Raw genomic sequence first — 13,067 nt, 5'->3', positions numbered from 1 at the left:
TTATTGCTTAACTAGACATGAACAACTGACAGCAAGTGATAAGCCTGTCTGCTTTTCACAACTGGTAATCATTTTTGGAATAGATGTTTTAATATGGTTGAATATAAATTTTGTAATTTACATCTACAATGGTACGTAAATTTATAGATCCAGTTTGTTGCAGGAGAATGAAGGCTATAATCACAAAAGGCTTTTCCCAGTGTTGTTTAATTTTTAATGACTATTTGAAAACTGGGGAAGGAAAATGAAATCAAATTCATTTCTTTAAAAAATACAAAAAGGTGTTAAAGACAATCATACAAGTTGGTTGGAGCCATTTGTAGATGGCCCCGACAGAGCAAGACCCCTGTGTTGACAGCCAGGACGTGCCTCGCACTCCATTTCCACATTAGTTGCAGTAAGCGACCCAAGCTCGTGTACCAGCAGAAAGTTCTGGAGAGCGGACCATCATGTTTCCCTCATATCAATGAATAATGATGAGCAGGGAGACAACAAGGACAGGGCCTTGGCCGTTTTGCACAGCTGAGATTCCCAGCCAACTCTCAAAGTGTTTCCTTTGGTTTCGTTTTTTTAGCTACCTGAATATTATACATTTACTTTCAGATAGAATGGCAGAGAGGGGTTTATTTTTTAAAAATTTTTTAAAATTTATTTTGTTTTTGCGGTACGCGGGCCTCTCACTGTTGTGGCCTCTCCCGCCGCGGAGCACAGGCTCCAGACGCGCAGGCTCAGCGGCCATGGCTCACGGGCCCAGCCGCTCTGCGGCACGTGGGATCTTCCCGGACCAGGGCACGAACCCGTGTCCCCTGCATCGGCAGGCGGACTCTCAACCACTGCGCCACCAGGGAAGCCCGAGGGGTTTATTTAAAGTGGGTTTAGACTGAACCTCAGCAAGACGTTGCCTTATTTACCAAGTCAATTTGCTAAATGGTGTGTTACCTTTTGGAACGTGCTAAAGGCAATTCCTGCTGTAAAAAGGGGAGGTGGTCCTACTCATCCTGCTTCCTAAGAGGAGGAGTTTGGAATGAAGGCAGTTTTGAAATGCTGGTGTCTTCCGAATGACACTGCTAAATAAACAAGTTCTGTTGCCTAACTAGCCTTAGGGCCGTTTTAATAAATGTACGTTGCGGCTTTGGCATCTGTAGCATGTGCCTCCTACATACCGGTTTCTCTCCGGGGGGGGCTTTCATAAATGCACAGAGCATGCACTCCACATGGAACACAAAGTTTTCAATTTGTTTGGAATTCAGTAGCAGTGTTTACCCAGAAGTGAGATAAAACTGGACTCCAAGGCAGGAAGTTGCTGTAGAAATCAAATTCAGGAGTCATACGTAACTCGAGGAGGACCACACTGTCCTTACTCTCCTTTGGTGTGCCATGTAACAAGTGTGTGTCTACATGGGTGAAGTGATTAGATACCTAACATAAGGAACACTGACAATTATTTCTAATACTTTCCTCTTTGTTCCACTCCATTCGACACATTACTGCTCTTACATGATGTTTCAAGACACAAGACAGTCCTGTTTTTAAAAGGGTGAGCCTACGCTGAGGACACGGAGGGCCTTGGGGGAGGATGTTACTTGGAGTAAAACTGGCAATGAAAGTCTTCCCTTTTTTTTTTTTTTTTTTTTTTTTGCCTATGGGAAGGATGTGCTGCGTTCCTGGGGGAACCCAGGCCATGTTTCTCTCCTGCGCAGAGCTCTCTGGTCTGATTTCCTGGGTCTACCTTTCGGAGAAATGACTGTTCTCACTTTCTCACATCCTCTCTGACCAATGGAGATGGAACATTTACTCACCCAGAGAGCTCACATTGGGAGATTCTTCTACCTGTGCTTTGAGACCTTGGGAGAATTTCTTCTGCCCAAAAGGTAGTTTGTTACTCTCAGGAAGTAATATGTTTGAGGAAAAAATACAACATATATCTGAGAACTGTGCTCAGTATTGGAAAAGGAAAAATTGGACTTGAGGAAGTTGTCTGTTATTAATATGCTGGATTAAGTAAATAAAAAGCCATCACAAATAGAATATATAGATGTAGGGTAGTTCTTTCCTGAAGCTGTGAGATTTAATTAACAAAGGCAGTTCTAATTCAATAAAAGTGGACATGTTATGAAGACTTGATCTCTAAGATGGTTTTGAATCCTTTCTAAAATATTTCCTGAATTATAGTACAAATAAAACATTTTAACCAACCTAATTTCTTTAAAATGTCATGGGCTAAAGCCTACTGACGATTTTATAGCTTTAGTTTGGAAACGCACAATTATAACGATCTATAGGCATTGAATTTAGAACTGGAAGGGTGCTCAGAAATCAATTTGACCCTTCCAATTTATTCTTGAAACTAGAGCCCAAATATGATTTGTCCAAAGTCCCAAAATTAGTTGTTGAATGAGTCATGAGAACTAGAAACTAGCCCTTTTGATTCCAGAACCAGCCACCAGGGTTGGGGCAATTAGTGTAGTGCTTAAGAGACTGAGATTTAGAGACTGAGTAGGTGAGCTCAAACCCTGGCTATGCCATTTAAACTTTCTGTGCTTTGGTGTACCTCGCTGTGCCCCTTAGCTGGCCATAACGACAGTACATACCTTATAGGGTTGTTTTAAGGATTAAATGAGATAATCTATATAAAGTACACAGCTCAGTGTTTGCCAGGTAGTAAGTGTTCAATAAGTGATGCTAATAACAACAACAAACACTAATTGCACTTACTTGGTACTCTTATATATAGTTCATTCAATCCTCGTGTTACCGAGTCCAAGCTTATACTGCTTGCTGCACGAGCGACCAATAAATCCGGAGACGAGTTGGTGGACTTTATCTGGAAAGTTTTATCTCCAACTTTATCTGGAAAGGCAGCAGATAAAGAAGATGGTGCACTAGTGTCCCAAAGAGCCATCTTCCCCAAATTAGAATTCAGGCTTCTTTTATACTAAAAGGGGAGGGGGTGTGGTTGGTTATTGTAAACTTCTTGGTGTCCCAATCCTTTGTTCTTGCAGCTGTCCACTAAGTCAGGACACATGTTTCTGTAAACCTCCAACAAGCAAGTGTTATTCTCTGTTTTGCAACTTTTTATCTCTATAAGAATGGAAAATGTTATACCTTAAAGGTCAGAGCCTGAGGATGTGTTATCCTGTATATTTCAGGCTATAGGCAACATTCTTAACTTGTAGCAAAAGCAATAGAATACAAAGGTTAAAGTAAAAGAAACAGATCGAATTTGGAGTCAGATTTGTTCTTCCCTATTACATTCCCGTCTATACTTACAGTTTAGACAGTATTATTACTACCAGATAAGGAGTTGATGCAAGGAGAGCTTAAGTGACTTGCTAAGGTTGCAAAGCTAATAAGCCTCAGAGCTGTCTTCCAAGTTCACGTCTTCACTGTCTGAGCCGCTGAACCTGTGGCTGTGGCTGCAACGTGTTCCTTTTTCGCAGTGGTGCTTCAGCATCTTCCTCGTCCTGTCTACATTTCTCATGTCACTTAGTTGATTTCGCAGCATCTGCTCTAAAAATGACCATCAGACTGAAGGCTCTGGTCTGGGGGATACTCTCAGAAGACTCTCCCTCCCTGCCTCTGCTTCACACTGGAGCTGGGACTCCTTTCAGCTTTCCCTTACCTCATAATCATCAAATTAATAGGTATCTGAATTAAAATTTAAGTTTTAAAATTTAATGCATTTCTAATCAAATCACACCCATAAGCCGACCCAGCTTGTAGTCCTAGAAGAATTTATTGCTGAAATACCTGGGCAATTTTTTGTGCCCCTTCACTTCCACATGCTCATTATCTGTATCAGTTGGCTTCCACTGGAACAGAAGAAATAACATTGCAAAGCAATTCATTTGGACCCTTGTTTTTGCAATCTAGTGGACAGCAGTATAGCACAGAGGTTAAGAATAATGGCTCTAGAGTCAGATTACCTGGATTCAAATTCCAACTCTATGACAAAATAGCTGCCTAATTTGGGGGAAGTTTTCATAACCTCTCAGTGCCTTGATTTCCTCATCTACCTTGTAGTGCCTGGGCAGCAGTCAGCATTCAACAAGCGTTAGAATGTCACAGAGCAAGCTTCCACCCTCTCACTGTACTGAGCTACATGGACGTTCCCTTTCACCCAGACGTACACGTGTTCTCCATGATCTCTCTCCACAAACACAGGGAGGCTTGTGCTTGATAATTACTGTTCAGAGCAAGTCTGTTAATTGGTCAGAGCAGAGGGACAAATATAGAACAAGTATTGTCCATATATATGGAATTCTTACTTAGGATTGATTTTCAAAGTTCCCATAGCTAGGACAGATTTTTCCAGCGTTCAGTTTTGGTTTGATTTTGTGGGTTATCGATTAGAAATAATAATCTCCCTGAAGGTGTCATAAAAATATAATCAAGATTGATAAAATTCCCTGGATAGAAACATGCCAAAATAATAAAGGCAACAGCAGCAGCAATAGCAAACATTATAAAAAAATTTGCTATCTCCCAGGCACTAAGTGTCTTACATGCATTATCTCATTTAATCCTCACAACAATGGTATGAATAGGTACTGTTGTTGCAACAGGGAAGAGCCAAATCTGACTACATGTTGGACCTGTTTCTTTTACCTTAACCTTTGCTTTCCACTGCTTTTGTTCACTAAAAGGATACTGTCTATACGTAATGGCCTGCCTCGGGGAACCCTGCCCCTCTACCTGAATGTTAAACCAAAGTGCCTTTGTTCAGGGAAACATCCTGACCCTGTCCACACAAAGATTGCTGCAGGAAAGAAGAAACACATCCCCTCCCCGAGGCTGGACATTCCAAGGGATATTTGCAAATCTTATGGCCTTTTTACTTTATTTTTTTTATTTTAAATAATTAATTAATTAATTTACTTATTTATTTTTTGGCTGCGTTGGGTCTTCGTTGTGGTGCGCGGGCTTCTCATTGTGGTGGCTTCTCTTGTTGCGGAGCACGGGCTCTAGGCACGCAGGCTTCAGCAGTCGTGGCGCTCAGGCTCAGTAGTTGTGGCTCGCAGGCTCTAGAGCACAGGCTCGGTAGTTGTGGCGCACGGGCTTAGTTGCTCTGAGGCATTGGCCTTTTTACTTTACGTGCTCATCTCCTCCCCCATCTCTGTGCTATAAAAGAAACTGGCATCCAAACCCCGATAAGATGGTTATTTTGAGACACTAGTCTGCCGGTCTGCCGGCGTTCTGAATATTCCGAATAAAGTCGTATTCCTTGCCTCAACACCTCGTCTCTGATTTCTTGGCCTGTCGTGCGGCGAGCAGAGCGAGCTTGGACTCTGTAACATTATTGCTTGTACTTAAATGAGAAAACGGAGGCGTTACCCAACGATGCTGCCTAAGGTAGCAACAGCCCCACCCCAGTAGTTATTCTCTATTTCATTAACGTTTTATTTTCTTCACAATATTTATCACTATCTAAAATTACTTTGTTTATTGCCCCTATTAATCACTGCTGTATCCCCAACTCCTAGAACCCACCTGGCTGCCAATAATTATTTGTTCAATGAATGAATGAGGCTTAAAAAGTTTAGGTACTTGCCCAAGGTCACATAGCCAGTAAGAGCCAGTATTCAAGCTGAACTCTACTTAACTCTAGAGCATGAGGTGTGGTTCTTTATTGTAGCTTTTTATAGCTTGAAAGCCCCCTAGCGTAATCTTACCCAAGCCTAGTATTTCGTGGATGGGGCTACTGATGCTCAGAAAGGCTAAATTACTTCCCAGTATCACACAGACTGTTAGTGGTAGACCCAGAATCAGACCCCAGACTGCTCGCTGTGTTTTTGTACCATGAATTCAGCCTGAGGAGGAGGTCATGTAAAATTGAAGGAAAATCCTATACGTATGTGCTGTACATCATCTACCCACTTCTTCATGCCATAAACCTAAGTCACACTTGACACTTCCCTCTCTCTTACCACCCCCTTCATCTAATTAACTAATAAGTCTTGTCAGTGTACCTTCTAAATATAGCCCAAATCTTTCCACTTTTCTTCATCTCCACTAACCATCACCCAAGCCACCATCAGCACCCACCTAGGTAATTGTAGTAGTCTCCTGCCTAGTTTCCCCCACCTCCTCTTTTTAATCTATTTTCTCTAGAGTAGCCAGACTGATCTTCTAAAATGTGGATCTGATTATACCACTCTGCCGCTTAAAACATATCATTTATTTTAAGGTGCAATTTAAAATTCTTAATATGGCCTTTGAGGCTGTGGGGTCTGGCCCCTAAACACCCCTCCAGTCTCATCTTGTCCTACCTATTCCTTTCTCATTTATTCTACAGCTCCACTGACCCTGTTTCCATTCCCGGAACATCACGCTCTTCCTTTCAAAGCTTTATTTCATGGTGCTCCCCTTCTGTGGACCATTCCCTCCAGCCCTGTGCCCCTCTTCCTCCTCTACCTGGCTGTTCATCCTCTGGGTCTCAGCCTACATGCCATTTCTACAGAGAAGTGTTCCCTGATGGACTCCTCCCAATCTCCCCTCCAACCAGGTTAAGTCCCCTATGATCGGTTCTCAGAAGCACCCTCTATTTTTCCCACACAGCATTTATTACAGTTATAATTAGGGACATTATTTGTGTAATTGTCTGTCTAATAGTCTCCTTCCCTAACAAGACTGAATCTCCAGTGACCATGCTGTATCATTCCCTGCTGATCTACAGGGCCTGAAACGTAGCAGATGCCCAATAAATATTTATAGAGCATTCTGTAGTCTTCTTATGGATTTCTAATCTGGGTTGAAGCATCAGTGACAAAGCAGAAATGTTTAAGGAGAAGGAGACAGAGCATAAACACTGAAAACAGTCCAAGACGTTTACCTACCCATTCCAGCCATTTTAGTAATATCCACTGGTGCATTTCTTCTTCCAGAAGAGTCAACGGCTTAGCTAAAGGTGTGCTGGGCTCTCCGTTTAAGTCTCAGGTTTGAGAGAGGGCTTACTTCTGACTCCTGCATGATAGACATGATCATATAGATGGAGGAGGGTAAAGAAAGCTGCTGCTGGCTGTCCAAACATCAGCTGAGCACAGAAAAGCCATGTCTCTGCCGCAAGAGCTAGGTGTGTTGTCATCATGGGGCAAGTACAAGCTGTTAGAGCGAGAAGAGGGAGTCAGCAGTGCTGCCTGTCGGATGCTGTCTACATCTGACAGCACAGACTACAGGGAAGCAAAAAGCTCTCAAATGAAAGTGATCTAGAAAGACCCATGCTTGGATAGAGACTCATGTCTCAATATCTACAGACAGTTAATTTTAGGATTTGTTCAGCCTTTGGGTTAATGATGAATGTGTTTGTTTCTAAATTAACCACAAAACTTGGCATTTAAAGTAATTCTAAACAAGCTACTTCAGAGATGGGAAAAAAGTGGTTACATACATGAAATAGATCACATCACCAACTTTGCCCTTCATTATTTCTACATAGACAGCTAAGTTTTTCATATTTTGGTGTTGGCTGACTATGGGTTTTCTGAAGTCTAACAGATTCAATAGGCCCAGTTCTGACAGAACTATCTATAGGGAATAAAACCTTTGTTCAAAAAAAAAAAAAAAAAAAAGGAATGAAACGAAACGACCATGGAAATCTAAGAATAATATTCTTCTTCTTCCAAATACAACTCTTGTTTAGCTAATGCTTTTATGGAGGTCCAATGGATGAAAAAGGTCTTTTCTCCTATGAGTTAAAGTAATTCAGTTTATATAGAAAGCACTAAGGAACAGGAAGTCACATGACTGAATAACTTTTAAGGAAGTGTCCTAATTCATGGCATGTGTTTTAGAAAACAAGTTATCTAGAATAAGCCATTAATTTAAATGTTTTGTAATGCTTTGGGGAGGATCAGTACTTTAGCTGCTGTAAATGCCACTATGATCATTCTGCTCTGCCTCATCAGGTGATGTCAAGAATATAGCAAAAGTGCCTATAATTGGTTGATAGAACCCGACAGTATTATTAATGGAGTATAAAAATCTTGAGGAAAAAAAACCCTCGCCATTAGCATCCTTGGCTTGTATGTCCTTCCAAAAATTATTCTCATCACTTTTCCAATGAGTTTCTTTCTGTTACATGAAGCAGAACCACTGTTAAAGGGATGTTTTTGAGACATAAACCCACAAGGATGACAAAATAAGAGAACATAGAACATAATTTTGGAAGCCAAGAAGCACATGGATGAGACATCATTGACTTAGCAGTTATTAGAAAGCCAGCAATTGGGAAAGTTGAGAACCAACACAGTTCATACCTGAAACTTTGAAAGGCTCAGGAATTGGTGTCACCAGGTAACTCTAAAAGTAGGAGTTGAGGGGGCGCTAAAATAAGGAGGATTGATTGAAAATGGGTTAAGAAGCAGTAATTTCCCCATTCCAGGCTACTGGGTAACTTCCCCTTCTGTACTGCCAACAGAAGAGGAGGTTTATTCTCTGGAGAGGGTTAAATCAAGGGTTTTTGGGTTGGAGGACATCAGGCACAGTTGAAATCAGAGAGTGCACCAAAAGCAGGGTGGAGGGACTAGGTTAATGTAAGCTGACTGATTGCTGAGCCTCTCCACTCACACCCCACCCACACTCCTCAGCCCTCTTCACCTCCAATCAGCTTTTTATCTTTCTACAATCACATTTATGTAAACAATGAAGAACTACCAGATGTATCTGAGGAAAGCTTTTAATGTGACAGGTACCAAAACCAATAAACAGAAAAAAGCAACATGAGGAAGACAAACTATGTAAAGATAAGAAAACTTAACCTATAATTAATATTTTCAAGTATTTTTTAAAAAGTATTGCATTCATGAAACAGGAGTAAGATGCTCTGAAAAAGAAATATTCAGAGAACTACCACCAATGATAGCATAAATGAAAAGAACAATAAAAGAGCTGGAAGATCAAGTTGAAAAAACTTCCAAGAAAGTAGAAAACAATAAGAGATGGAAAGCAGGAGAGAAAAGATAAAAAAATTAGAGGATGAGTTCAGGTGATTCAACATCCAAATCATAAGTTTCGGAGAAAGAAGACATAAAAATGGAGGTAAGGAAATAATCAATGGAACTTCCCAAGAACCTTTTTTCAGGAATTGAAAAGCATGGAGTTTCCAAATTGAAATCACCATTGAATCATCTAAGCTCTCTAACATTTACCTTCCACACACTTTTTCTCAAAAAGCTGCCGGAGCCTGTGTTACACTAAAATGAGGAAGTAATTCAAGAAAGGAAGACAAAGCATAGAGGACATGAGAGATGGAACACAGCAGAAGGACAAAAGGAAGCCTGGAATGATAGGGAAGATGGATTTCAGGAGATCAGAGCTACACTGATGCACTAAGTATATTGGGCATCCAGTCCAGACCTAGGCAGGTCAGGAAACTCAGGAGATATTTCCTAATGAAGTTGATAGAATACCTCATGTGAGTGACTGTATTGAATGGGGAAATCAACAACTGGATTTTGAGATTGAATAAAAAATCTTAGCAAATGAGAGGGAAAAAAATGACAATTATAAACTCCAGATGGGGGAAACATTATGCGTGAGAGAAAAACCAATCCTAGTTTACAACATAGCTCGGTTGTTTGTTTTTTTTTTTCGTGGTTATAATAAAATTGACAATGAGTAGTGACCTTACCAAATTATAATATAGCTGTATTAGGAAGATGGTGATGGTGGATGGTTGAGGAGTATGGTATGTGTGATGTGGGGAGAGGAGTAGAGATAAAGGCAAAAAATGCTTACCTTCCATAATGGGGGTCATTAGATTTTGCCTAAACCTGAAAAATCAAGAAGTAACATTATAAACATGTATGTAGAAAAATGTAATTACCAGAAGAATCAGCTAAAAGAATTGAAAGCAGTAATTCCTGAGGAAGGAGAAAGATTGGGCAGGCGGGCTGGGTACTGCTGTTTTGTCTTAATCATTCTCATAAAACTCAGTGGCTCTTTAAACTATGTATGTGTATAATTTCTTTAAAAATAAAATCTTTTTTAAAAGTCCATTACATTCTCATGTAATGGAATGAGAAAACTTTTTAAGATAACAGCTTTGAGATATAATTCACATACCATACAATTCACCCACTGTTTTTTTAGTATATTCACAGAGTAGTGGGACCATCATCACAATCAGTTTTAGAATATTTCATCACATCTAAAAGAAACCTTGTACTCAGTAGCAATCACCCCTCATTTATTCTGGACATTTCGCATAAATGGAAAAATAAGACATAAACATCTGGTCCTTTGTGTCTGGCTTCTTTCACTTAGCATAATGTTTTCATGTTCTATCCATGTTGTAACATGAATCTGTACTTTATTTCTTTTTATCGCCAAATAATAGTCTGTTGCATGGGCATACCACATTTTATTTAGCCATTCCTTAGTTGATGGACATTTAACCACTGGACCACCAGGGAAGTCCCCTGGAAATAAACACCTTTATTAAGGGTGTAGTTTGGTACAGCTTTGCGGGGGGGGCAGTTTGATATATCAGAATGTGAAATGTACTTGACTTTTGACCACATTTCCCATTTCTGGGTATTTGACCTAAGGAGAAAAATTATATGTTGGGGAAAAAAATGTGTCTTTATTTTACCACTTTATAATCTCATAACATCAAAAACTTAGAAAATTAACTTAAATGTCTATCAAAAGGAAACTGGTTAAATAAATTATGATGCAAACATAAAATATTTAGGCAGTCATTAAAAATGATGCAGGTATAGTATTTTTTTTTCATGGGAATCCATCCATCATACTGAGTAGGGCAAAATGAGATTATTGAATACATCCATGAGAGGATCCCACTTGTGTAAAATATCTTTATGCCTAGAGAGATCTTTCGGAATGATGTCCAAAATGTTAACAGTGATTATATACTAGTGGTGGAATTTTAGGTGATTTTTAAACTTTATTCTTTGAACCTTTTGTATTTAATTTAGTTAAAAATCAACCTCTGTAATTTTGGGGAGAAAATTATAAAACTATTGTAAAAGACTATGCCTTTTAGAAGTCAAATTTTTGTACTTAATCAAGGCTTGAATTTTAGTTAAATACCCTTCCCCTATCATTATTTTTTAAAACCTCAAGACCATCTACTAAAGGCATAAAGAAATTCATTATTGTGGTGATTATATTCACTTGGTGTGGAACACTGTCTTGGGCTCTTCCTTCAGAGAATTTTATTATGTGTTTTAGTCTTTCTGGAGTTCTTTCTCTGTGGAGGTAGGCCAGGTATTAGGACTCTGGGGTCACGCCAAAGCTAATCATTAGGAGCAGGCTAAAAAGGTTCTCCATGTGTTCTGGTTATTAGGATAATTGTTCGGGGTTCACATATTATCTCTTCCACTCTTTCATCCTCCTTTGCAGGAGAAAAACATTAACAGCAACTTTCATTTTCTTTGAGATTGTTATGAGTTAGAAGCTGTTCTAAATACATTTCATATACTTGACTCATTTAATCCTCACAGCAATCCTGTAAGGTTGATATTACAATAATGTTATTTTACAGATGAGGAAACTGAGGAATAGAGAGGTTCAGTAATCTAGCCAAGGTCACTCAGCTAGGGAATGCAGAGCTGGGGCTGGAGCCCAACTGAGTCTGGTTCGTAAGTACCTGTGATCTTAACTGCTACACTCCACTGCTTCTCTGACTTTCCTTCTAGATATGACTACAGACACTTCTTGCTGGTTTAATTTGTTTCTCCCCCAAACTGTCATTTCTACCAGAAATGCCAGGAAGACTGAGCTAGCGAGTACACCTGACTGGACTTTCCTGCAACAGATGCTCTATAGAGTCATTTCTTTGCTGTTTGTATGTCTATCCATTGATTCTCTTAGGATTTTATTTACTTTCTTTGACATCGTCTTCTCTGAAATGTTTGCATTTCTTACTCCTTGAAGCTGGAGATTCATCTGGGAAAATTAAGTCACGTTAGGTGTTTCAACTTTGCATCAGGACCCATTAGAAGAGTGCTTCGTACTAAGGCAAGGAACATTCCCTGCTCTTTCCCAAGACCACATGGCATTCTCAGCCCCAGGTGGTGCAGGATGCCTGGTACCCTGCCTGATCTTTAAGTCTGACCACACGGGGAAAACATAATTTTTATAAGGGTATAGTTTATTCAGATTATAAGAGCAATATATATTCATTGTAAAAATTTTTGGAAAATACCAAAAGTATAAAGAAAAAAATTAAAAGCACTTGTAATCCTGGGATAACCACTAGAAACTATAATTTTCAAGCATGTCTGTCTTCTCTTAAAACAATTTATATTCATTCATGAAAACTATTTGTCTTCTAAGTAAATGATTTACAGATGATGATTTTAGAAAGTGCCCCTCCATGGAATTTAGTGGGTAGGATTATTGTTAAATTGAAAGATGTACTAAAGTTGGTGAAATTTAAATTTCTCAATTTTATACTCCAGTTTGATTTTTTTATTGAAGAAATGAAATAATTATGCATATTGAAAAACATTAGTATGGAATCAAACAAAAAGGTATAATGACCTCAGTGGTTTTATTTGCTCCTGCAAATGATTTTTCCATTTATTTTTGCTGAATATGAGCTGCATATACAGTTTGTCTTCAACTGATGCTTATGAATTGACCCAAAAGAAGATTCATGTGTACGAGAGTGAGATCTACCTGAAATACCATTTAAAATTTAATTTTGGATATTTGTAATATTGGTTGTTATTGTTTTACTGTTTCGTTGTGACTGAAATCTAGTAAAAATGATTTAGGATATTATCCTATTTTCCTGGGAAAAGAGTTATAATCAACAACAAAAGAAATGCATGTGATATGACGTTACTAGTAATAATTATGGTAAGTTTGAGTCAAGTTGAAATAGCTTGTACTGAACATTATTTTCAAAAAGCCATTTCTTAAGGGAATGACTGTAAGGAGTGTTTGTAGAAGAAACTTCTGTAATCAAAAAGCCTATATCCTCTTGTGTTTTCCAGGCATCTGGCCGGCTGAAGAGGTTTTGGCTTACTACTGCCTCAAGCACAGTGATGTATTCAGGTACAAAGCTGCACCTAAAAATTTGTTTAGCGCACTATGGG

At 39.2% G+C, this 13,067-nt stretch overlaps 1 protein-coding gene across 2 annotated transcripts in view; it reads left to right on the top strand.

Moving 5' to 3' along the window:
• CAMKMT (calmodulin-lysine N-methyltransferase) overlaps positions 1 to 13,067 on the top strand; it is a 389,523-nt gene that overhangs the window by 316,583 nt on the left and 59,873 nt on the right. For both annotated transcript variants that reach the window (XR_003794865.1, XM_029231722.1), the window contains exon 4: positions 12,966 to 13,026. Coding sequence is in view for 1 of the 2 variants with exons in the window: in XM_029231722.1 (XP_029087555.1) it covers positions 12,966 to 13,026 (61 nt within the window). In the remaining variant the exon portion in view is untranslated. The remainder of the gene's footprint in view (positions 1 to 12,965; positions 13,027 to 13,067) is intronic.

Source organism: Monodon monoceros, unplaced genomic scaffold (assembly GCF_005190385.1).
Source record: "Monodon monoceros isolate NGI ecotype Baffin Bay Population unplaced genomic scaffold, NGI_Narwhal_1 Super_Scaffold_19, whole genome shotgun sequence".
NCBI classification, from domain to species: Eukaryota; Metazoa; Chordata; class Mammalia; order Artiodactyla; family Monodontidae; genus Monodon; species Monodon monoceros.
The sequence above is the reverse complement of the archived record's forward strand: the minus strand, read 5'-3'. Positions and strand labels throughout refer to the sequence as shown.